Source organism: Ranitomeya variabilis, chromosome 1 (assembly GCF_051348905.1).
Source record: "Ranitomeya variabilis isolate aRanVar5 chromosome 1, aRanVar5.hap1, whole genome shotgun sequence".
In the NCBI taxonomy this organism is placed as follows: domain Eukaryota; kingdom Metazoa; phylum Chordata; class Amphibia; order Anura; family Dendrobatidae; genus Ranitomeya; species Ranitomeya variabilis.
Genome location: NC_135232.1, coordinates 559,404,491 through 559,431,508, shown reverse-complemented (window position 1 = coordinate 559,431,508; position 27,018 = coordinate 559,404,491). Strand labels below are relative to the sequence as shown.

Sequence of the window (27,018 nt, the reverse complement as noted above, 5' to 3'; positions counted from 1 at the left end):
TTGTAGTGACATTTTCCTGTGGTGAATGTTCAATAAACTTAAAATCTTTTTTTACTTGCAAACTGAAGCATAAAATCCCTTTTTTTGAGTGCTGCTGCTTCTCTCACCTGTTTGACCTCTGGACTTAGTCCAAGTTCAGCCTGCACCTTATGATTACAACAGAGTGCGCATCATTCAGTTTTTTGGGGTTGATGTTGGGTGGTCACCTGCTGGCAACCATTTATATGGAATGAAGAAACATTATGTAAAGTTGTATAACCTGTGTCGAGGGGATTTGTCTTCACCTGGCACCATGCTTCATGGCATCTTGTCACTTGGATGAAGGTTCTTTTTCTTGGAAACAATGGTGATAGCAGGATGGCTACATCTGGTGTGTCCATCAGTGGGAGCAATGCCCGGTGAGGAGGGGAGGAGGCCCCCACAGGGGAGAGACGGGGTGGTAAGCCAGAGTAACAGGGCATCTGGGCAGGGTCACAAGGATGGGGATAATCATTGCCAAAGCTATGCCAGGACATCAGGGAGTGTGGGTAGAAGGGCCACAGCTTAGAGATGGGGAGGAGAAATTGAGAAGAATCAAAGGTCATAGCATCTGTAGCATCGGGTGGGATGTCACATGATGATGTTTTAGTGGAAAACATGTGATGCACAGGATTCAAAATACCAACATATGGTGCCAGCAGGGGGTGAAGTAAAGCAGAGACATGGTTATCCCAAGGGTGGAATGAGCAAAGCAAGAGAAGAGATGGAAGGGCAGTTAGTGGCAACACAAAAATGAAGCAGATTACACTGATGTCAGCAGAGAGCGTCTGCTCCTGTAATTTACTACCATACCCAGAAAATGTTCTGCTAAATACTCCATCATACACTGTGTGCAGAATTATTAGGCAAGTTGTATTTTAGAGGATTATTTTTATTTTTGATCAACAAATATGTTCTCAATCAATCTAAAAGACTCATAAATATCAAAACTTAATATTTTTGGAAGTTGGAGTGGGGTTTTTTTTAGATTTGGCTATCTTAGGAGGATATCTGATTGTGCAGGTAACTATTACTGTGCAGAATTATTAGGCAACTTAATAAAAACCAAATATATTCCCATCTCACTTGTTTATTTTCACCAGGTAAACCAATATAACTGCACAAAAGTTAGAAATAAACATTTCTGACATGCAAAAACAAAACTCAAAAAAATTAGTGACCAATATAGCCACCTTTCTTTATGATGACACTGAACAGCCTTCCATCCATAGATTCTGTCAGTTGCTTGATCTGTTTATGATCAACATTGCGTGCAGCAGCCACCACAGCCTCCCAGACACTGTTCCGAGAGGTGGACTGTTTTCCCTCCCTGTAGATGTCACATTTTATGAGGGACCACAGGTTTTCTATGGGGTTCAGATCAGGTGAACAAGGGGACCATGTCAATATTTTTTCTTCTTTGAGACCTTTACTGGCCAGCCATGCTGTGGAGTAGTTGGAGGCATATGATGGAGCATTGTCCTGCATAAAAATCATGTTTTTCTTGATTGATACCGACTTCTTCCTGTACCACTGCTTGAAGAAGTCTTCCAGAAACTGGCAGTAGGTCTGGAAGTTGAGCTTCACTCCATCCTCAACCTGAAAAGGTCCCACAAGTTCATCTTTGATGATACCAGCCCATACCAGTACCCCACCTCCACCTTGCTGGCGTCTGAGTCGGAGTGGAGCTCTCTGCCCTTTACTGATCCAGCCTCTGGCCCATCAAGAGTCACTCTCATTCCATCAGTCCTAAGATATTTCTTGGCCCAGTCTTGACGTTTTATCTTATGTGTCTTGTTCAAAGGTGGTCGTTTTTCAGCCTTCCTTACCTTGGCCATGTCCCTGAGTATTGCACACCTTGTGCTTTTTATTACTCCAGTAACGTTGCAGCTCTGAAATATGGCAACACTGGTGGCAAATGGCATCTTGGCAGCTTCACGCTTGATTTTCCTCAATTCACGGGCAGTTATTTTGCACCTTTTTTGCCCAACACGCTTCTTGCGACCCTGTTGGCTATTTGCCATGAAACGCTTGATTGTTCGGTGATCACGCTTCAAAAGTTTGGCAATTTCAAGACTGCTGCATCCCTCTGCAAGGCATCTCACAATTTTGGACTTTTCAGAGCACGTCAAGTCTCTCTTCTGACCCATTTTGCCAAAGGAAAGGAAGTTGCCTAATAATTAAGCACACCTTACATAGGGTTTTGATGTCATTAGACAACACCCCTCCTCATTACAGAGATGCACATCACCTGATTTACTTAATTGGTAGTTGGCTCTCAAGCCGGAACAGTTTGGAGTAGGACAACATGTATAAAAAGTATCATGTGATCAAAATACAACTTGCCTAATAATTCTGCACACAGTTTAGACCCTGCGGGACCTATGTCTCACTGCAGGTGACCTGTCTGACCAGGGGACATCAGTGCAAAGTGGTCACCGCTTGGGGCTGTAGCACATTCAGCAGCCAGAGCTGATTTCAGAATTCTGCCAGTGACAGCTCATCACCATCACAGATATGTGTACTGACTTGTCTGTGGTCCCACAATGCACTGCTGTCTAGTATCAGGAAACAAACTTCCCAGTTTTACACACAAAGAGTGTTGTGTTCTTTTTAATTCTGACAACATGTTATCTATTATGTGCTTCTCGAACATGTCATCATCACCTGTTTCTGGAGTTCCTTGTTATATTGCTCCTGTCCCCTCCCAATATCCCTGGCCCTATGAGTTTACAGGTGTCACTGAGAAGTGTATCATGCTGTACTTGTGTGCGCAGGTTCTTACCTTGATGACCTCTTCGATCTCCTCCGTCTGCCAATCCTCGTGTCCAGGTCACTGCTGCAGTTGTCATGGCCTGCTTGTCTTGGATTTTCCAATACGTGTCACCTTTATTCTTGATCCTTGGCAGGGTGTTAACCAGGCTGGACTGTTTATGATCTGTCCAGGATGGTATATTTGTATCTGTGCCACTTCTACCAGCTGGACTCTTGGGGCGCTGTGACCCTAGTGTCTGGTTGTTGGTTTCTCCGATGGTGTCATCATGTGTTGTGAGAACCTGCTGACAATCTTTTGGTTCCCTGGCTCCACTCAGAACCTCTCCTATAGGTGATGGATCAGTGGTGGCCTCTGCTGAGGTCATGCTTGACCTCTCTTCATAGACCTTTATCTGCTGGACACTCATCTTGTTCAGTGTGTTGCGATATCTCAGTTCCCGAAAGGTAGTGACTTCCTTTGCTGCCGTTAATGGGTGAATTTGGGATTCTAGAATTCCATGATCAAAAGCAGTGGTCGTCAGTTCATTTATAGGGGGATGCTCAGTGTCGGGGGAGAAGGCAATGAGCCAATCACTACGGTCTCTTTTTGGTTGTGAAGGAAGCTCTCCCCCACTCCTCCGCCTCCTCATAGCTAACTCATGGAAGGAAGTAATAGTTTTCTTCTTTGGGGTTGGCATGGATGTGTTTTCTGGGAAGGGTAATCCTGGCAGAAGGTCCTGCTCCTCGGACCACTGATCTTGGCCCATTTTGCTTGTTTGGCTTTCTGGTTCTGTGATAGTATCACTGTCCAAGGAAGAACACCCCGATTTTTCTATGAGGGTGTTACTGTTACTATCCAGTATCGAATCAGAGTCCCAGTCTATAAATGGTGTATCGTCTGCCTCCATGTTGTTGTTTGTGATCTCTTGGTAGTAGGTCTCCGATAGGTTGGAGTTGGGGGTTGTGTCCACTTTTTGTGGTGAATGACAGTACAGACCGTTTGTGGCCACATCAAGAGGAATAATATCTGGCTGCTGGTCTGGGGTGTCCAGGCCATCCTGAGAGTATTCCCTGTAATACATGGAGGCTGGAGAATCATCTAGAGTGAAGTCTGATGAGCTGCTACTGTCGGTGGAAGGAGAAGAGAGAGACAGAGGACTCAATGGGAGATCATCAGGGGACAGGCACTCATCACATATGATTGCCTCCAGATCTTCCAAGGAGCTGTACTGTAAAGACTCCTGCTTCGGGTGTTGTTCACAGCACTGACAAGGCATTGATGGGTCGTTCGAGTTGGGGTCCACCTCTTCTTTGTTTCCCCACTTGTGGTGACATCCATCTTTCGCTCCTGTTCCTTGGTTTATGGTAGTATCAGTCACTTCAGGGTGCATTGATAAATGGACACCAAGGGACACATGCTGTAGGTGGACATAGTTCAGATTACTCAAAAGAGCTTTTCTAGAGGCCAGCATTGTGAAATCTGCTCTTAGTGCTTGTTTACAATGTGAACATGAAAGGTCTTCAGATTGGTAAAGCGACCAGGAGAGGTCCAACTTCCGCTGTGGATGTAGTCATCAGTCATTCAATCTTGCTTCCCATAGTCGCCAAGCACCCATTGCCCTAATGGTTTCCTGTGGGTGATAAGAACCAGGAAGGTCCAAGATGAGGCATTAACTCCAAGAAACTGTAAGGGTTAAATACTCTACACAACGAGGACGAGACAACACAATCACCAGGTATCCAGAAACAAGATTTCACGACTCTGTTGTTGGGTGTCCTTCCATGTCCCTAACGCTGGGGGCACCCTAGCTCTCCCTGTTCCCCTGATTACTTACGATTGGTGAAGACGCCGGCGCAACTTACCTTGCCTTAGCTCCTGAATCCGTCCTCAGTTTGTACCCTTCCTCACCCAGGGGAGAAGGGAGTAGTAGGGTACCGTAATACACCAACCAGACTAACAAGGTGATACAAATAGGGATAAAGGAAAATACCAATCATACAAAACTTCTCATACAAACAACAGAGGTAAACACCGGGGAGTGGAAGATGGGGCAAAACCAAAGTAGGAGAAGGAGAGAATTTAGCTCACACCCAAAAGCTAGCAAGTCACCGATAAATCCACCAAATGCCTTCTCAAACAACAGCCACAAACCGCCATCTCCTTGCATGCAGCATTAGCTAGCTCTGGCAATTAGTGCTAGCCAGGGCCCAGATTATATAGGAGATGGGAGTGGCCAACAGTGAATAGGTTTAATGTAGGAAAGCTTCCAAGAGCTCTAAAGTGAGCAGATTAACCCTCGCACTGCTAAAATAAACCTGCACCGTTTAATATAAAGATGAAGTACTTCTAAACAGTGCAGGAATAGGAGAAATTAGATGCTTCTGGCTCCTCTCTGTTGCGGTAAACTCGTTATACAAGAATTTTAATCCACCATATCCACAAAACAGGTCACTGCCTACACCATATTACCTAGAGGAACATGGAGTCAGGCTATCTTCCTTGCTGCCCTGGTCTATTCCAGGAGACAAGTCCCCCAGAATTGCAAGCCCCTGTCATGTGTAACACCTTCCTGTAGTCTAGTTTGTCATTTTGGGGTTTTCTCAAGTCAAGGTCACAAATTTCAAAAGACAAGAACTAATAGTGGACTTTACACTGCTTGCTGATTGCATATGAAAATGTATATTTACTAGTGGCATATCCTCTCTGTTTCCTCTTGTGTCGGTCCGCACTGCGGTTTTATTCTTTTATTCATGAATTATAAAGCTTAGCTTATAGACAGTTAAACCAGCCACTCTCAGGCCTTCAAAGTGCCAGCCTACTCACCGTGTGTTTCGCTCTGCTCCCCTCAATACCTGACCATCACTCTGAGTTGCCTTGTGCTGGCTGCGAGTAGTAGAGGGCGTGGCCGAACTATTCAGGAATTTGAATCCACCCTGTCCTGCAGAGATTTGCTTCCCCTGTCTATCACCTGATAGCAGGTGATATATCAGGCAGCTCCATCCATTCTTCACCTGATCATTGGTTCCTAGTCTGCTAGCACCTTGTTTAAGGGTATCTCCATATTTTGTCTCCCGTTATCCATCTAGCCTGTTTACCTACTCTGCTTGACTTCTCCTTCTCTTGCTTGCCCCAACTTCAGACCATCTGACTGTGCTTCTGTCTCATTTCCCTGTACCTTTTTCCCGTGCTGCTGCTCACCTGCTGCAGTCCCGGGCACTTCCCTCAAGTGGTACCAGGTGTCTACCAGCAGCCCAGCCTATCTTCACTATCAGAGGCCCTAGGGAAGACTCAGACACTTAGTCACGGCCCCGGCTCGTGGAGCAGTGGATTTGCCCCCACCAGTGTTATATTAAGTTTGGGCCATGGGCCCCATTGACAAATCAGGCCACAGGGATCCCAAGTCTAGTGTGCAAATATAGCATGAGGAGGTCCACTCTCAGCGCAAGCGTCAGGACCAGCTGATGCAAGTCATCAATGTGGTGGCAACCCAGCTGCAGGGTCTGTTCGTCAAAATGTCCACTCTGCCTTATGCTTTTATCATGTCTGGCCAACCCTCCTTTTGAAAGTTAACCTCTCCAAAGGAACCGCCTAATGTTCCAGTTTCTGGTGAAACTGCCAAGCTCCAACTTCCACTTCAATCTGGCTACAATAGAGACCTCAAGGAAAGCCACAGCTTCATCAGTGTCAGATTAATTTCACACTCCCCTCTTTCCACTGGAGCAGACCAAGATAGAGTTTATGGTCTCTCTGCTGCCTGGATAAGCCATGGTCATGGCAAAGCCCACTTGGTAGCATGAATGTCCAGAGACCCGCAGTGATGGCAGTTTCCTGAAGATGTTCTGAGTGGTATTCGAGGTTCCAGTCCACACCTCCTCTGCTGTTTTGTCCCTGTTGTCTCTTAGGCAAAGCACAGACACCATGGCCCAGTATGCCTTATACTTCAGTTCTTTGATGGCGTAGCTGGCTTGGAATGAATAGGCCCCTATGGCCACCTTCCGGTAGAGCATATCTGGTCATATCAAGGATGAGTTGGCTGGCAGAGACTTACCATCTTCGCTGGATGTCCTTATACACCTGGCCACTAGGATTGATCTTCACTTCCATGAGTGAGCTCTTGAACAAGCTTCAGCATCTCCTCGTGCCACCAGGCCACTCATATTGGCTCCAAATTTCCAGTTCCCTTTGCTACAGAAGTCACATCACCAGCAACTGAGCTGATGCTGGTTGAAGAGGCCAAACTTTCTGTTCAGGAACGCCAGCGGAGGTACAGAGAAAACGTTTCTATGTAATGTGTAGGCAAGGGACATTTTGTTCACCAGTACCCAGTGAGACCAGGAACCTCCAGCATCTAGGGTTGGCTGGAGAGACTGGAGAGTAATTGCTCTCCAAAGCTACTGACTGAATTTACCTTGACCTGGCAGGAATGATCCTTATCTGCTGCTGCACATCTAGATTATGACTCCTCAGGCAACGTCAATCATCTGGATCTGGCCCATCGTATTCAACTCCCTACTCAACAGCTGGATCATCCCCTGGCTGTCACCTCTGTTGATGCACAACTTGTGGCTTAACCTGTTTGATTCCTCATGCTGGCAGTCATGCTGTGGAGTCCTGCCCACTGAGATTTCCTTCTACATGCTACCTAGATCTGTGAACTCCATTCTCCTAGGACTATGTTCGCTTCATCTACAAGCTCCAGATATTGGCTGGTCCTCCAGTCAGGTATGTCATTGGGGACAGCACTGTGTTTCCAACTGCCTAGCCAAGATCATGCCCAAGACTCCGCCTCTTGTGCATTAAAACCTCGCTTCGCTGCCCATCCATTATTGTGCCTTTGCAGACATCTTCTGTGAAAAGAAGGCTGAGGTCCTGCCACCCCACAGACATTATGACTGTCTCTTAGATCTCTTACCTGGCACTTCACCATCCCTGGTCCCATGACTCATCCTGAGACTTGAGCCATGTCTGAATACATCCAAGAGAGTTTAGCCAAAGCATTCAAACCAGGAATTGAAGCTCGTGGAAGATAATTTGAATATTCCTGGTGCATTCTGGGAAGAGTGGAGTCACAGCGTGTCTGAGGATGTTTTGGTGTAGCTGGATCGAGCTGCTTGGAGGAAATCATCAAACCAGGAATTAAGTCTCGTGAAAGATAATTTGCATATTCCTGGTGCATCCTGGGAAGAGTGAAGAGTCACAGCGAGTTTGAGTACCTTTGGGTGTAGCTGAATCGAACTGCTTGGAGGAAATTGTAAAAACCAGGAATTGAAGCTTGTGGGAGATAATTAGCATATTCCTGGTGCATTTTGGCACGCGTATCTTTACAAAACTACAAAAAGATGCCCGATTACAATCCATTTTTCCAGACCCCCCACTACTGTATTTTAGGCAGCCTCCAAATTTAAGAAGCATCATTGTCAGAAGCTCCCTGTCCTCTCAAACAGCTGCAGGAATCATTCCTTGCAACCTGAAAAAAAACTTAGAACAAGAATGAATTCTCATCGCCACACAATAAGAGAAAAAAGAATGGACCTACCGGTAGCAAAACATTTTTGTATCCCCGGTTATAGCATCATGGACATGAAATTACTTGTTTTAAAAGGTCATTTCAAATCTCAGAAAGACAGAAGAATCTGTGAGTATAAACCCATAAGGACCTTGGACACACTCAGTGCAGGAATGAATGTTTTACATGGATTTATGTCTTTCTACATCAATTAAGGAATTTGCTCTTCAGACCTTCTGGGGTCATCACAACAAAGAAACAGACCCATTCAGAGGACCATAAAACATTAAGACTTCCTTATCTATGAACTGTTCCAATATTTATTGCTATCCCTCTCACATAATAATTCTGCTTCATGTCACTTGTCTTATCTATTGCCTTCTTTCTCTCTGTGCTGTGTTGTATATAAGTATGTGATTCTATAAACAAAAAGAAACCGAGTCAATGCTAGTTTAACGTACAAAATCGACAATATTTTAAACCCATAAATCACACAAAACATCAATACAAAGGTTAAAAAAGCAACGTGTAGAGCAGTATAGAGAAGAACTATATATACTGGGTCAGTGATAAAAAATCCAAGATAATGAGTGCCGCTCAAAAAGCACAGCACCGTGGGCAAATGTAGTAAAAAACAGGTAAGGTTGCTGCTATACGTATTAAACTCTGAGTGGCTAGAAAATTGGCACAGCTGCAAGGTATTTATTCGTCATTATTAATATTTAGTGGGTGCAGTCAGCTACCAAAAAATACAAAAGAAATACCTACAGACTTCTGAACGGCTATATATGTTTTAGCCACATTTACAATAAACCACATATAAATCAGCAGTAGTAAAATCAGTTCATGAGATTAAGTATTATTACCCTTGATGGTGCTGCGCAGGTGAGCTGGGACTCACTCCCCAACGTACGTTTCGGTACTGATCTCCTTCTTCAGGAGAGGGAGATCAGTACCGAAACGTACGTTGGGGAGTGAGTCCCAGCTCACCTGCGCAGCACCATCAAGGGTAATAATACTTAATCTCATGAACTGATTTTACTACTGCTGATTTATATGTGGTTTATTGTAAATGTGGCTAAAACATATATAGCCGTTCAGAAGTCTGTAGGTATTTCTTTTGTATTTTTTGGTAGCTGACTGCACCCACTAAATATTAATAATGACCAATAAATACCTTGCAGCTGTGCCAATTTTCTAGCCACTCAGAGTCTAATACGTATAGCAGTAACCTTACCTGTTTTTTACTACATTTGCCCACGGTGCTGTGCTTTTTGAGCGGCACTCATTATCTTGGATTTTTTATCACTGACCCAGTATATATAGTTCTTCTCTATACTGCTCTACACGTTGCTTTTTTAACCTTTGTATTGATGTTTTGTGTGATTTATGGGTTTAAAATAAAATATTGTCGATTTTGTACGTTAAACTAGCATTGACTCGGTTTCTTTTTGTTTATATCATTATATTTGAGTCGCTACTATCACAGTATGCAATTAGCATACAGATGCGAATTTACGCATCGCTATACATGTAGTTAAAAATGGCTTGGAGAATGTTTTTTCTATATAAGTATGTGATTCTTCAGAACTTGCTTTATTCTTTGCCTAATGAAGGGACCTGCGTAGTCTCGAAAGCTTGCAATTTGTTACCATCTTTTCAGATAGCCATTAAAAGGTATCAACCACTGAGGACTCTCAGGTCTAAATAATAATATTGTTATACAGCCTTGTTCTGCAATCCCTACGTAACTGCATTTCCGCACCTTCTTACATTGCCGTGAGCTACATTTTGGGCTTCTTGACCATGGAGTGGATTACCTGCATGTTGGACTCTTTGCTAGAGATGGGTTGCATCTTACGAAAACAGGAAAAAACTCATACAGTGGGTACGGAAAGTACTCAGACCCTTTCCATTTTTCACTCTTTGTTTCATTGCAGCCATTTGGTAAATTCAAAACAGTTCATTTTTTCACATTAATGTACACTTCATTAATGCATCCCATCTTGACTGAAAAAAAACAGAAATGTAGTAATTTTTGCAAATTTATATTAAAAAATAAGTATTCAGACCCTTTGCTCATTATTAGGTAGAAGCACACTATTGAGCTAGTACAGCCATGAGTCTTCTTGGGAATGATGCAACAAGTTTTTCACACCTGGATTTGGGCATTCTCTGCCATTTTTCATTGCAGATCCTCTCCAGTTCCATCAGGTTGGATGGTGAACGTTGGTGGACAGTCAGTTTCAGGTCTCTCCAGTTACGCCCAATTGGGTTTAGGTCAGGACTCTGGCTGGGCCAGTCAAAAGTGGTCACGGTGTTGTTCTGAAGTCACTCCTTTGTTATTTTAGCTGTGTGCTTATGGTCATTGCCTTGTTGGAAGGTGAATCTTTGGCCAAGTCTGAGGTCCAGAGCACTCTGGAAGAGGTTTACATCCAGGATATCTCTGTACTTGGCCGCATTCATGTTTCCTTCAATGACAACCAGTCATCCTGTCCCTGCAGGTGAAAAACACCCCATAGCATGATGCTGCCACCACCATGTTTCACTGTTAGGATTGTATTGGGTAGGTGATGAGCAGTGCCTGGTTTTCTCCACACATACTGCTTAGAATTATCATCAAAAAGGTCTATCTTCATCTCATCAGACCAGAGAATCTTATTTCTCATAGTCTGGGAGTCATTCTTGTGTTTTTTAGCAAACTCTATGCTGGCTTTCATATGTCTCGCACTGAGGAGAGGCTTCCATCAGGCCACTCTGCCATAAAGGCCCAAAAGGTGGAGGTCTGCAGTGAGAGTTGACTTTGTGGAACTTTCTCCCATCTCCCTACTGCATCTCTGTGTAATAGAGTGCAGGGTTGCGTATGTCACCACGGAACAGACAGACCAACTGTTGAAGGGGATTTATTAACAGGGGTAAAATTCTCCTCGCAGGGAGTAAACAGGGGGTTAATGGAGTCAAACAGTAAACGGTAAACAATTAAGCGGAATCAAAAGGGTTAACGAGTGTTCTGGTAACTTATCAGCCCAGGGAGGTCCTGACTGGAGGGTCCTTATTTCCCAATATGGATACAGTCACCAGCAGGGCTTGAGATCCTGAAGTCTCTTCTGTGTCTCCTGGAAAGTCCGGGGTTAAGCCTCTGCAGCCTGTTCTTCTCAAAGTGAAACTGAAACCAGGAAATAGCACAGCCTCCGTCGCTGCTGCAGGAGCCTCTGTGTACCAGGCTGACAGTCTCTCTGTAATAACGCTGTCACACACACACTGGGCAGTTACTTATCACACTCAGGGATCTTTGCTTGTCACTGCGGTCACCAGGGCTACACGGTCACAGTCTCTGATTCAGGAGGCTTCCAAATCTACACCCCCACATCCAGCCTTCACTCTGGTGGGTACCTCAGCCTCAGTGCCCTCACGGGGAGCACTACTTTTAGGGGAGCACGGCGCTGCAGCCTGCCCTCTCTTTGGCGCGCTGCCTTCTCTCTGCTCTCCCGCTCTTTTCTGACCACTCCCCTCTCTTTTCCCAGCAGTCACCACGTCCCCTCTGTCCAGGGCAGAAAGTCTTCCCCCCAGCAACCCAGCTGTCTGGCTAAGTGGTTCCAGGCAAGGAGCAGGGAAAGCAACCTCCTTACATTCCCCCTCTCTTAAAGCTCGCCATTCCACGGGCGAGGACTCTTCGTGCTTCTCTTTGTTCTTTGGAGGGGAGTCAGATACCTGCGATTCTCGCATCTCCTTCTGCCTTTCTTCTTGTACATACTCCCAGACTAAATGGTTTAGGAGCTGCTCATCAGTCAGGTTGAGATATGCTTTCTCTGTTTCATCAACAACTGCTGTCCTCTTCTTTTTCTTCTTCTTCTTAGCCTTGCCGGTAGCAGGTGTTTGCGTAGGGGCTTCTTGCTCGGGTTCCTCAGTTTGGGGGCTTAGTACAAGCAATTCTTCTCCATAGCTCCCCCTCTCTTTGACAGGAGCATTCTCGTCGAAGCTTGAGTCAGATGAATTAAGACCATGCAGGCCGGACTCTTTGTCATCTGCGCTGGGCTCTGCGGACATCACTACCCAGGGCTTCTCAACCACACGCCCTGTCTCACACAGCTGTTCCATTTCCCCTGTCCGATCAGGAACTGGTGAGCTGACAGCCAGCACATTCTTCACCTCAGGGGATGACATCAGTGGTTTCTCCTTCTCGTTGGCTCGGACCTTGAAAATGAGTGTCGCAGGAACACTTGGCACTATCTCTCCTTCTTCGGGAACTTGTGCTGGGCAAGGTAGTAAAGCACTTCGGTGGTCTTCTTGAGTGAACATCACTTTCTTTCCTCCGGACTGAGTCTCACCAACAAAACCTTCAGACCCAGGCTGTAGATCCACCAGGTTCGCCTTTACGCGTTGGGACAGCGCAGTCATTTCACCAGAGATGCTTGACACCTTCTCCACCTCTCCTTGGTGTCCGACATTGTGATAGTGTCTTGTCCTAGGTGGAACTCTTCTCTTCCTGCCGTACCATTCCCTCCAGGGGCGACGTTCCCTCCAGTTAGCAGGACCCTCAGAGGGGTGAGCGGATCTCTGCCACCGCTCTTCTCGGGTAGGGAAATTTCTGGACATGTGTCCCACCTTTCTGCACGACCAGCACTCACGTCTGCGTCGGTCTGGAGGGCGCTTCAGTCTGGATCGTCGACCTCGGCGGGGGACATCTCTCATCTGCGGTTGCTCTTCACCCCAGGATCTGGAGTTACACTCTGGGGCCACCACTGAAGCCATCTTCATGCTGCGCACCTCTCCTCTATCCCTTTCTGGCGGCTTCCGCACGTTACCTCGGGGTATGCCGCTGGTCCCCAAAACGGCAGTAAGGGCTTTCCCCAGACTCTCAATCTCCTCCCAGATTCTTCTTATCTTCAGCTGGGAATCTCGGGTCCACATCGCCTCCTCTTCATTGTGACTGGGTGCTCCGCAGTTGTAGCATCTAGGCAGTCGTCTTCGCCGAGCGGCACTAGTCTCACTTTGGGGGGCGGTCTCTCTTTCTCGCACTAGAGGGCTGTACTCTGCAGCAGGGATCTTCTTATATTCAGCCACCTCCTCACGGACTCGCTTAACCTCCTTCTTCAAGTCTTCTACCCATTGAGGGGCTGTTACCTCCCTGCTCCATACCTTTCCCACTGGCCCTACCACCCCTTGCTCTTGCTCGCGCGTGTGTGCCTCACTCCCGACCTCAGAGAAAGTCATATCTAGCTTTACGCGCATGCGCTCTCGCAGGGCCTGTTTCATCAACACATCTCGCAAGCCTGTCACCAGTTGGTCTCACAGCACAACGTCAACTGACCCCACACCTACGCTGTCTTTCCGTATAATGGCAGTATGAATCTCCTGCAGTGCGTTCATATATTGCGTCACGGTCTCCCCCTCTCTTTGTACCCGGCGGAACAGTCGCATGCGCAGCTCCCCTACGTCAGTGGGGTCCCCATGCGTCTCCTCAAGTATACGTAATACTTTGTCCAGGGTATCTCTCGCCTGAGGGGGTCTGAGCATAACAGAGTCCCGTGCATCCCCCTCTAGGGCCATCACAGCTATTTCCGCCTGCAGAGCCGGTGTCATAGGATACATCCGCATCATCCCTCGGATGCGCTCCGTCCAACCCCACAACATGACATTACTCCCTGAAAATCTTGGCAGGTTAGCTAACATGGCTCCCAGGGAGATGCTAGACCTGGGACCTCCATCAACTGCTTGGTCTGCCCCTTCCGCGCTACCGTGTGACATCCTGCCGACTACGCCAAGTGTAATAGAGTGCAGGGTTGCGTATGTCACCACGGAACAGACAGACCAACTGTTGAAGGGGATTTATTAACAGGGGTAAAATTCTCCTCGCAGGGAGTAAACAGGGGGTTAATGGAGTCAAACAGTAAACGGTAAACAATTAAGCGGAATCAAAAGGGTTAACGAGTGTTCTGGTAACTTATCAGCCCAGGGAGGTCCTGACTGGAGGGTCCTTATTTCCCAATATGGATACAGTCACCAGCAGGGCTTGAGATCCTGAAGTCTCTTCTGTGTCTCCTGGAAAGTCCGGGGTTAAGCCTCTGCAGCCTGTTCTTCTCAAAGTGAAACTGAAACCAGGAAATAGCACAGCCTCCGTCGCTGCTGCAGGAGCCTCTGTGTACCAGGCTGACAGTCTCTCTGTAATAACGCTGTCACACACACACTGGGCAGTTACTTATCACACTCAGGGATCTTTGCTTGTCACTGCGGTCACCAGGGCTGCACGGTCACAGTCTCTGATTCAGGAGGCTTCCAAATCTACACCCCCACATCCAGCCTTCACTCTGGTGGGTACCTCAGCCTCAGTGCCCTCACGGGGAGCACTACTTTTAGGGGAGCACGGCGCTGCAGCCTGCCCTCTCTTTGGCGCGCTGCCTTCTCTCTGCTCTCCCGCTCTTTTCTGACCACTCCCCTCTCTTTTCCCTGCAGTCACCACGTCCCCTCTGTCCAGGGCAGAAAGTCTTCCCCCCAGCAACCCAGCTGTCTGGCTAAGTGGTTCCAGGCAAGGAGCAGGGAAAGCAACCTCCTTACATCTGGAGCTCAGCCACAGTGATCTCGGTGTTCTTCTTTACCTCTCTCACCAAGGCTCTTCTCCCATGATTGCTCAGTTTGGCTGGATAGACAGGTATAGGAAGACTTCTGGTGGTCCCAAACTTCTTCCATTGAAGGATTATGGAGGTCACTGTGCTCTTCAGAACCTTGAGTACTGCAAAAATTCTGTTGTAACCTTGGCCAGATCTGTGCCTTGTCACAATTCTGTCTCTGAGCTCCTTAGCCAGTTCCTTTGACCTCCTGATTCTCATTTGGTCTGACATGCACTGTGAGCTGTGAGGTCTTATACAGACAGGTGTGTGCCTTTCCAAATCAAGTCCTATAAGTTTAATTAAACACAGCTGGACTGCAATGAAGGAGTAGAACCATCTCAAGGAGGATCACATGGAAATGGACAGCATGTGTCTTAAATTTGAGTGTCTGAGCAAAGGGTCTGAATACTGATGACCATGTGATATTTCAGTTTTTCTTTTTTACTAAATTTTCAATAATGTCTACATTTCTGTTATTTTCAGTCAAGATAGGGTGCAGAGTATACATTACTGAGAAAAAAAATGAACTTTTTTGAATTTACCAAATGGCTGCAATGAAACAAAGAGTGAAAAATTTAAAGGGGTCTGAATACTGTATACCCACTGTATTTAGTAGATTCCTTTCTACACTCATCAGGAGAGTTTTAAACTAGAGCAATATGAGCTGGTAAATATACGGCCAAGAAGAAATATGCAGATAATGAATTCTTTGAGAACCCTGCTAAGAGAAGTGGAAAGGAAGAACAAAAACAACAAACTCTGAATGAAAATAGAGGAGCAAGAGAAGCCAACTACAAACTAAAATGTGTCTATACAAATGCACAGAGAATGGGAAACAAACAAAGAGAATTGGAGCTGCTAACACAGGAAGAAAAAAAGACACCCGCTAAAGTCCTCCAGGTTTCATCCTCAGGTAATTTTACCTTCCTCTGTCTCTGGTTTACCATATAGGCACCTTTATTTTACCATCACACTGGACATGTATGCATACTTTACCTTGCTATCATTAATAGTTCATATAGGAGGCTCATTTACTGTGCTTCACTTACCACACACCTATACATACCTTACTTTCTTAGGCCGGTTTCACACGTCAGTGATTCCGGTACGTGAGGTGACAGTTTCCTCACGTACCGGAGACACTGACACACGTAGACCCATAAAAATCAATGCATCTGTGCAGATGTCATTGATTTTTTGCGGACCGTGTCTCCGTGTGCCAAACACGGAGACATGTCAGTGTTCGTGGGAGCGCACGTTTTACACGGACCCAATAGAGTCAATGGGTCCGCGTAAAACACGGACCTCACACGGACATTCTCCGTCTGGGGTCCGTGTGCGTGCAGGAGACAGCGCTACAGTAAGCGCTGTCCCCCCCACATGGTGCTGAAGCCGCGATTCATATCTTCCCTGTAGCAGCGTTTGCTATAGAGAAAATATGAAGAATAGTGTTAAAAATAAAGATCCATGTGTCCGCCGCCCCCCCACCCCCTGTGCGCCCCCCCGCTGGTCAGAAAATACTTACCCACTCCCTCGCTCCTTCCTGGTCTGGCCGCGCCCCCTACTGTATGCGGTGACGTGGGGCCGATCATTTACAATCATGAATAGTCGGCTCCGCCCCTATGGGAGGTGGAGCCACATATTCATGACTGTAAATGATCGGCCCCACGTGACCGCATACAGGAGAAGCCGCGGCCAGACCAGGAAGCAGCGAGGGAGCGGGTAAGTATTTTCTGACCAGCGGGGGGGCGCACAGGGGGTGGGGGGGCGGCGGACACATGGATCTTTATTTTAAACACTATTCTTCATATTTTCTCTACAGCAAACGTTGCTGCAGGGAAGATATGAATCGCTGCTTCAGCACCATGCAGAGTGGGTACCACACGCTCCGTGTGGTACCCACTCGCCATACGGGCGGCACACGTGTGCCGCACGTATGGCCTCCGTGAGTTCCCAGGCACACGCACACGGATAACTCCGGTACCGATTTATTCCGGTACCGGAATTATCTGGACGTGTGGGACAGCCCTCACTTCAACCTTGATCTTTATAAGAGTAGTTTACTTGTACAATGATGTATGGTATTGTGGCTTCCTTTTTACTATTTTCCCTTTTGATATATTGAGGATTTTTTCCTTTCTATTGTGTGATAGTTAGAATATGTGTGCATAATGGAATATATATGCAACAGATAATTTGTGTACTAATTTATTTGTACAACACCGTTCTGTGAGGATCATTAATATTCCCTGGTGTACCCACCCAGTTTTCTCTGTACCAGTAGTATTTGTCTTCCTTTTGTTAAATAATTATTTTATGAAGTTGTTTAATAAAAAATACTATTTTAATTGATATATATATGGCTGTGTGTAAAGGTCCATTTCTTCGGTGTGTGAGGCAGTGACCGGGGTTACATGTAGGGGTCGCTGTGTGTTCCCCCCAGGATGCACACGCAGGTGTATTGAGGCCATGGGAGTGCATTCCAGTCACAGGAAAAGCTGTGATTGCAATGCAGAATAAGGCCGGGGACACACACAACGTATAAAAAAACGGTCCGTTTTTCACGGACGAGAATCGCACAAATGTTTCCAAAACAGTGATCCGTGTGCAGTGCGAGGATGCGATTTCCTCGCATCAAATGATCCTTTTGACATCCGTGTGACATCCGTATGGCATCCGTATGCCGAGATTTTCTCGCAGGCTTGCAAAACCGACATCTAATGGATTTATGTGCTCAAATGTTCGTTAAAACATATATACAGTATATATATATATGTCATTGAGACATATATATATATATATTCTGTATTTATATTTAATTCAGCGCGATATATGTGGAAGGCCGGTAATTCAATTGCCGGCTTTTCATTTCTCCTTCCCAAACCCGACATGATATGAGACATGGTTTACATACAGTAAACCATCTCATATCCCCTTTTTTTTGGCATATTCCACACTACTAATGTTAGTAGTGTGTATGTGCAAAATTGGGGCGCTGTAGCTTGTAAAATAAAGGGTTAAATCGCGGAAAAAATTGGCGTGGGCTCCCGCGCAATTTTCTCCGCCAGAGCGGTAAAGCCAGTGACTGACGGCAGATATTATTAGCCAGGAGAGGGTCCATGGTTATTGGCCCCCCCGTGGCTAAAAACATCTGCCCCCAGCCACCCCAGAAAAGGCACATCTGGAAGATGCGCCTATTCTGGCACTTGGCCACTCTCTTCCCACTCCCGTGTAGCGGTGGGATATGGGGTAATGAAAGGTTAATGCCACCTTGCTATTGTAAGGTGACATTAAGCCAGATTAATAATGGAGAGGCGTCAATTATGTCACCTATCCATTATTAATCCAATTGTCTGAAAGGGTTAAAAAACACACACACACACACACACATGATTAAAAAGTCTTTTAATGAAATAAACACACAGGTTGTTTTAGTATTTTATTGCTCTCTCAATCCACCTGCAGACCCTCGCTTGGCAAAATAATAAACCCACAATATACATACCCTCTCTGATGAACTGTCATGTCCCACGAGGTAATCCATCTGAAGGGGTTAAAATATTTTACAGGCAGGAGCCCTGCTAATGCAGCTGTGCTCGTGTCTGTAAGCCCCGGTGAATGAAGGAAATGTAGGTCAATGACCTATAGTTACCTTCAGTCGCGGTGATGCGCCCCCTGGTGGATGTCCTCATATGACCTGGAGCGTGGGAAAAAGTTCCCAGGCTGCAGTTCATGAGGACATCCACCAGGGGGTGCATCACCGCGACTGAAGGTAACTAACATTAGTAGTGTGGAATATGCAAAAAAAAGGGGGATATGAGATGGTTTACTGTATGTAAACCATGTCTCATATCCTGTCGGGTTTAGGCAGGAGAAATGAAAAGCCGGCAATTGAATTACCGGCTTTTCTCTAACACCGCTGCGTATTTCTCGCAATGCACACGCATGGTCCGTGTGTAATCCGATTTTTTCTCGCACCCATAGACTTGCATTGGCGAGTCTCGGCCGAGATACGCTGACAATCGCAGCATGCTGCGATTTCACTCGGATCCTGAATACGGTGGAGAAAATATCGGATGATGGGAGCTGCACCATAGATTAACATTGGGCCGAGTGCTATGCGATTTTTTATCGCATAGCACTCGTCCGTATTACGGTCTAGTGTGACCCCGGCCTTAAAGTAAGTGTTAGGGTACGTGTCTACCTTGAGGATGGCCGGTGGTTTGGACGGAGCGGCAAACCCGCTCCGCCATAAGCTCCGCCCCCTTCTGTAGACGCGATGATGCCGGATGTGTTCATTGCACACCCGGCATCATCGCACCCCACACATAGGGCCCTGTGTTTTACCTTGCTGCGGCGCAACGTCGCCGCAAGGTACACGGACATGCTGCGATCTAAAAAGACGTGCCGCATGTCCGGAATCGCAGGGCCGCCGGATGCATGTTACCACGCATAGTGGAGACGGGATTTGATAAAATCCCCTCCACTATGCTGTAACTTCTGGACGCTGGGTGTTTGACGCTGCGGCTTTGCGCAGCATCAAACACGCAGCGTTTCCTGAACGTGGAAATTCCCTTAGGGAATGTGTCCACGTTCAGGATTGCATCAGGATTTGGTCAGAACTTGATGCAGGTAAAATCCTGACCAAAACTGCACCTGAGGTCACTGGCAGGTCACCTGCATTTTTCATGCATTTTTTAACGTGTTTTTGATGCATTTTTCATGCGTTTTTGACGCGATTTGTGTGTGTTTTTGTAAGCTCAATAAAGATATACCAAAAAAAAAGGGTGATGTCATTTCTTGTATAACCTCTTCATTTACATACTCCATTGAAGAATAATGTTTACACACACAGACAGATGACAGATAATAGATAGATAGATAGATAGATAGATAGATAGATAGATAGATAGATAGATAGATAGATAGATAGATAGATAGATAGATGCAGGGCCGGACTGGCCATCGGGCACTTCTGGCAAATGCCAGAAGGGCCGGTGCCAGTAGTAGGCCGCTCGATCCAAAATCCCCCCGCTGTCGCATTCAACTATACCGGTGTATAGACGCCGGTACAGTTGAATGCAATGATGGAGGAGAGAGCGTCCACAGACGCTCCTCTCCCATCATTCCCCGCTCTGCCTCTGACACTGCGGGTGCGCGATGACGTCATATCATCGCGCACCTGCTGTGTCCCGGGCAGACTGCACGCTGCTGAGACAGGAGCAGGAAGGCGGAAGCAACGCTGGCAAGAGGAGAGGTGAGGAGAGTTTTTTGTTTTTTTTCTGGACTGTGGGGCCATTCTCGGAGGAGGGGAGGGGAGGGGGTGGAGGAAGAGAAGAGATGTGGGCTGTGGTCTGTGCTGTATACTGCTGTGTGCTATATATAGTTCTCTGTGGGCTGTACTCTGTGCTGTATACTACTGTGTGCTATATATAGTGCTCTGTGGGCTGTGCTCTGTGCTGTATACTACTGTGTGCTCTGTGCTGTATATAGTTCTCTGTGGGCTGTGCTCTGTGCTGTATACTACTGTGTGCTATATATAGTTCTCTGTGGCTGTGCTCTGTGCTGTATACTACTGTGTGCTCTGTGCTATATATAGTTCTCTGTGGGCTGTGCTCTGCTGTATACTACTGTGTGCTCTGTGCTGTAAATAGTACTCTGTGGGCTGTGCTGTATATAGTACTCTGTGGGCTGTGCTATATATAGTACTCTGTGGGCTGTGCTATATATAGTACTCTGTGGGCTGTGCTGTATATAGTTCTCTGTGGGCTGTGCTGTATATAGTTCTCTGTGGGCTGTGCTGTATACAGTACTCTCTGGGCTGTGCTGTATACAGTACTCTCTGGGCTGTGCTGTATACAGTACTCTCTGGGCTGTGCTGTATACAGTACTCTCTGGGCTGTGCTGTATATAGTTCTCTGTGGGCTGTGCTGTATATAGTTCTCTGTGGGCTGTGCTGTATATAGTTCTCTGTGGGCTGTGTTGTATACTATGCGGTTTGTGCTATATACTATGCGGGCTTTGCTATATACTATGGGGAGTATATTATATTCTATGGGGGAGGCCATGTTATGTACTATGTGGCTGTGTTATATACTATTGTGGGGGTATATTATATTCTATGGGGGGCTACATTATATATTATGGGGAGGTGGGCTGCATTATACTCTGGGGTGGCTGCATTATACTCTGGGGTGGCTGCATTATACTCTGGGGTGGCTGCATTATACTCTGTCGGGTGGCTGCATTATACTCTGGGGTTGGTGTATTATACTCTGGGGTGGCTGCATTATACTCTGGGGTTGGTGTATTATACTCTGGGGTGGCTGCATTATACTGTATGTGGGCTGCATTATACTGTATCGAGGACTATGGGGAATACGTTATACTATATGAAGAACTATGGGGTGCATTATACTATGGGAAGGGAATTGTACTACATGGATGACTGTGGCGGTGCATTATACTATATGGAGCACTATGAGGAGTGTATTATGCTATATGGAGGACTATGAGGAGTGTATTATACTATGTGGAGGACTATGGAGCACTATGGGGTGTATTTTACTAAACAAGTAAAATGCTGCATATTCAGATTGTTTTTGCTGGAACAAAAATCATTGTTCTCAGCAGCACATTGCCAGTGTAAACTGTAGATGTGCTGCTGAAAACATGATACTGTATGGTGATCTGTTAGTGATCTATTAGTGATCGTTCTGTCCCATCATTATTCCTCAGCTGGTGGAAAGAGGCCGGGAAACAAGCGTTAAACAACTTCAGTATGGTCGATCAAACTCATTTAGCGGCCTGAACTCAGCGCTTGTAAATACAACCGAAATGCTTTTGTGTGATGTGCAATATGTTAGCATTTGGGGCCCCATTTTAAACTTTGCCTAGGGCCCCACTTTGCCTAAAACCGGCCCTGCCTACAAGTGTACAAAGATATTATACAGTCACCATGTGACAAGTGGGCCTGTGTAACTTCAAATGCCAGGGCTGAATTTTAGTCCCAGTCCGGCCCTGGATAGATGATAGATAATAGATAGATCTATCATATTTATCTATCGTATCTATTATCTATCTATAAATATAAGTGCAGCGCCCCAGAGTCCTGGTCGTTGCAGTACTGTGGCTCCGCCACTAAGGGGAGCTATGGTACGTCTGATGGCACTGAAGGAGTTCATCTGACCAGGTATCACAGACACCAATACATTTCACAGCCGGGCCTCCAGGGGGAGCTAAGGGTTCTATTCATTAGGCCACTCCCCACCATTGTGGGTAAACTGGAGGTCAGGCAGGAAGTTAGGCAGAAAGCTGACTGGGTTGGAACCAGGCAACACCTTGTGGCAGAGGGTGTTGTGGGAGAAGATTCGGTAGGGTCCCTGTCAGGGGTGGGATCCTGACAGAGGCTTGGCAACTTGAGCGAACGTAACGGGACCGTGCCTGCTCAGTATAGCGGCGGTACCCAAGGAGGGATTGGAAGCGAGATAGATTGTGCTGAGTGAGAAACGAGATCAAAGCAACAAGGAGAATACCAGTAGGAGTCGTGCTGTAAGACCGAGGCAACATCCTACTGAGGCGCACAACCGGCGGCCGGAACGCCGAGGGAGTATTACAATATTCAGCTTCAAGCAATACTCTAAACCAACGGCAGGACAGTCAGTCTAAGGCGGGCTGTCTCACCTAAATCACCTATGCAGTCTTGGGGGGCAACTTGTGGAGAGGGGCGACTCTAGGGTCCCGGAAGAGCTCCGAGCCTACCCGTAATACGGGTGCCGTCCTAACCGTAACATCAGGGAGGGACGGAGGATTAGCAGAACATCATCTAATCGAGTGGTGAGGGAACTTAAGAAACGGACACAACAGTTGTGGGGACTTTCCGTAAGCACAGCAGGGAAGGACCACAACACATAGCGCTAGCAGGAAGGCGCAGATTTCCACCTGTTAAGAGAACTCTGGAGGTGCCATTGGACCGGTCGGACTTGCGCAGCCTGGTTATCCGGATTCCGGACTGAGGACCCAGAGATCTTCAGTAAAGAGGTAAAGAGACTGCAACCTGGTGTCCTCGTTATTTACTGCACCGCACCACTACGGCATCACCACCACCATCATCTATCCACATCTATCATTCACTGTACGCCCCTCGGCAGGGTCACGGACCGGGCCTAGCCACCATGACAACCCCAGAGCAGAGACTCAGAGGCCCGGTACCGGGTACCCCTCAGCCCTGCGGCAGTGGGGGCGCTACAACTTGGCGTCACGAACAGGATCTACTTAAGCCTGAAGAATCAGGTCATGTGTGCCTTGGAACTGTGATTTATTGTGCTTGGACTGTGATTTATTGCAAAGACTGTGCTGTGCCACTTGCCGCCAAAATCCGCCGCCATTACAGCGCTGAGGAGAGCGCAGGAGAAGAAGAGGGGCGTGGAGTGGGCGTAGACAAGCTGGAGAGCGCGAAGGACAATGGCCGCCCAGTCTAAATATTTCTGTGTCCTGAGGACGTGTCCGTCAACAGCCGAGGTCCGCCTCCTGATCCTGTTTGGAGGGTGGAGACCATGGAGACGGGGCCGCCCACGAAAGAGACCGAGGGAAGAAGACGCTGGGGAGGAGATAAAGATGGCGATGCCAGGAGCACCACGTGGGGATGACCTGACTCGGCATGGAGCCGCATCACCGGACACAGCCTCGGAGGCGCCATCGTTGCGGGGACTGGCCCTCACGGAACCACTGATGGGTCGACCCAACTGGCAGATGTCCGAGGAGTGTGTGGCCGCAGCCAAGGCCTGACAGATAGCACGCCGCTTGGAGGCTGATACCCGCGTGCTCGCTCAGCTGGGCCAGCCCACGGAGGTCCGCCTGTCTCCGGTGTCCCCTGCTCCTCCCAACCCGGCCGCGGCTGAAGGTATGCTGCAGGTACAGGGCCTGAGGATCCTACCGGAGGCAGAACACCTGCGGCGCCTGATGACAGCGTGGCGGAACAGACCCCAACCTGCAGCCCAGGTAGATCTGACAAGCGTCGCGGAGACCCCACTGTCACACTGGGGTGTCGTGGTGTCCTTCAACTCCCGGAAGGGAAGGGGAGTTATCCAGGAGATTGGGGAGCCACTACAGGTCCGTGTTGACCGGGAAGAAGTAGAGCCCTGCGGGGGAAGATATTATTCCGACCTGGAGCCTGGCGACGCAGTGACCTATACCCGGTGGAGGAAGGAAACTGGCGAAACTGGCTGGATGGCTCGGGGCGTCCAGCGGTGTGTCGCACTCCAGGCTGATACGGGGACATCTGAAGACGAGTCTCCTGCAGAGAAGGTGATGGAACCTGTCCCCGTGGGACCTCCAGAAGTCCGGGCTCACCGTGTGCCCCTGGGTCGCGCTCGCCCACAAGCAAGGAGGGCATCCCGGCGAGGAATCCTGTCGCTGCTGGAGCCAGGACCGGCCCTTGCTGTACCAACACGGCCCGTTGGCCGGGTGAGGCCTGGAAGGAGACCACCCCCTACATTACAAGACTGAGTAAGCAAGAACGCTTCATTAATGTAAATAGTTCCTTAACTGTTTGTTCGTTTCCTGATTTTTGCTGCTAGACCCGTCCAGGGTTAACTCTTAAGGGGATCCCTTTGTTGACCCGGGATCCCTATTGTTTTGTTTGCTTTTTCTAAGTTTGCACAAGTTTCCAGAACTGCCGCAATCATGAACAGTGCATGATACAAACTGCTTGTACATAGTTTGCACCTTCTTAAAGGTGCTCCCTACTGGTTTTACTTAACAAGAGACTCTTTGCGAAGATACCGCACCGGAGCCTTTGCTGAGTACGGACTGGTAGCTTGAGAAGATATGCTACCTCATAGAGACTTGGTCACCCCTTAAAGGGGACGTTCACCTGTTGCACTTAAAGGGTGATATTGCTTTAAGACAGATAGTAATAATGCCTTGATAGAAGGAAATGATGATGATGTTTATATGAAGAAGTTATGTGTATTTAACAAGTTAATTGTGAAAAATGTTTAATAATGTTGATAGAAACATGGGGACAGATAGTAAACCCGTACGGGGTTAGTTAGTGAGTCCTCTTAGGAGCCATATAGAGATGGCTCATTGATCCAAAACTGAAAGTAATGTTATGTTCTATACTGTGTATAGTAGTTGAAAAGGCAGTAGGCCCGGGCTGAACGGGGCGGTCCTGTAACAGAAAGGAGAGGCAGAAGGTCTGGTGCCGTTAGGACAGGCGGTCCTGCAGATTTAAAGAGGGAGAATGAAAAAGTTAAATTGCCTTATGATGTGATTATAAGAAGGTCTTTAGTGGATTCAGAGTGTACGTCCTTAAAGGCAAAGTTAAATTATTGTTCGAGCATTTGTACTAAGTAGAATACCCGGTTGGGTAAAGAGAGTTATTTATAGAAAAGTTATTTAAAAGTATTGTAACGTTCAAGTGTCCTCACCTCCCATAAAGGGAAGCTCTGTTCAAGTATACTTATTGTTATTGCACTCAACAAAATTGTATGTCTTTTTGCTAACCTGTATTGTTGTTTTCTTCCCAGTCCAGGAGTACTGGATTTAACCGGGGGGGAGTGCAGCGCCCCAGAGTCCTGGTCGTTGCAGTACTGTGGCTCCGCCACTAAGGGGAGCTATGGTACGTCTGATGGCACTGAAGGAGTTCATCTGACCAGGTATCACAGACACCAATACATTTCACAGCCGAGCCTCCAGGGGGAGCTAAGGGTTCTATTCATTAGGCCACTCCCCACCATTGTGGGTAAACTGGGGGTCAGGCAGGAAGTTAGGCAGAAAGCTGACTGGGTTGGAACCAGGCAACACCTTGTGGCAGAGGGTGTTGTGGGAGAAGATTCGGTAGGGTCCCTGTCAGGGGTGGGATCCTGACAGAGGCTTGGCAACTTGAGCGAACGTAACGGGACCGTGCCTGCTCAGTATAGCGGCGGTACCCAAGGAGGGATTGGAAGCGAGATAGATTGTGCTGAGTGAGAAACGAGATCAAAGCAACAAGGAGAATACCAGTAGGAGTCGTGCTGTAAGACCGAGGCAACATCCTACTGAGGCGCACAACCGGCGGCCGGAACGCCGAGGGAGTATTACAATATTCAGCTTCAAGCAATACTCTAAACCAACGGCAGGACAGTCAGTCTAAGGCGGGCTGTCTCACCTAAATCACCTATGCAGTCTTGGGGGGCAACTTGTGGAGAGGGGCGACTCTAGGGTCCCGGAAGAGCTCCGAGCCTACCCGTCATATGGGTGCCGTCCTAACCGTAACATCAGGGAGGGACGGAGGATTAGCAGAACATCATCTAATCGAGTTGTGAGGGAACTTAAGAAACGGACACAACAGTTGTGGGGACTTTCCGTAAGCACAGCAGGGAAGGACCACAACACATAGCGCTAGCAGGAAGGCGCAGATTTCCACCTGTTAAGAGAACTCTGGAGGTGCCATTGGACCGGCCGGACTTGCGCAGCCTGGTTATCCGGATTCCGGACTGAGGACCCAGAGATCTTCAGTAAAGAGGTAAAGAGACTGCAACCTGGTGTCCTCGTTATTTACTGCACCGCACCACTACGGCATCACCACCACCATCATCTATCCACATCTATCATTCACTGTACGCCCCTTGGCAGGGTCACGGACCGGGCCTAGCCACCGTGACAACCCCAGAGCAGAGACTCAGAGGCCCGGTACCGGGTACCCCTTGGCCCTGCGGCAGTGGGGGGCGCTACATATCTATCAATAGATATATCTATAGATAGCTAGATAGATATATCAATAGATAGATAATAGATATATAGATGATAGATAGATAATAGATAGATAATACCAAGCCCGATATTTAGTATATCTATGTATCTTTATTCTGTTTGTCTGTCTGTCTGTCACGGAAATCCCAAGTCGCTGATAGGTCGCTGCAAAACGGCCATGACCAATCAGCGACGGGCACAGTCTGGCGGTGAAATGGCCGCTCCCTACTCCCCTGCAGTCAGTGCCCCCTCCAGTCAGCGCTCACACAGGGTTAATGGCAGCGTTAACGGACCGCGCTATGCCGTGATGTAACGCACTCCATTAATGCTGCTATTAACCTTGTGTGACCAACTTTTTTACTATTGATGCTGCCTATGCAGCATCAATAGTAAAA

At 47.4% G+C, this 27,018-nt stretch overlaps 1 protein-coding gene across 1 annotated transcript in view; it reads right to left on the bottom strand.

The window, feature by feature from the left end:
* Positions 1-27,018, bottom strand: part of RUSC1 (RUN and SH3 domain containing 1) — a 169,975-nt gene that overhangs the window by 23,388 nt on the left and 119,569 nt on the right. Inside the window, exon 2 of the mRNA XM_077256432.1 lies at positions 2,804-4,403. Within this exon, the coding sequence (XP_077112547.1) occupies positions 2,804-4,244 (1,441 nt within the window). The 5' untranslated portion in view covers positions 4,245-4,403. The remainder of the gene's footprint in view (positions 1-2,803; positions 4,404-27,018) is intronic.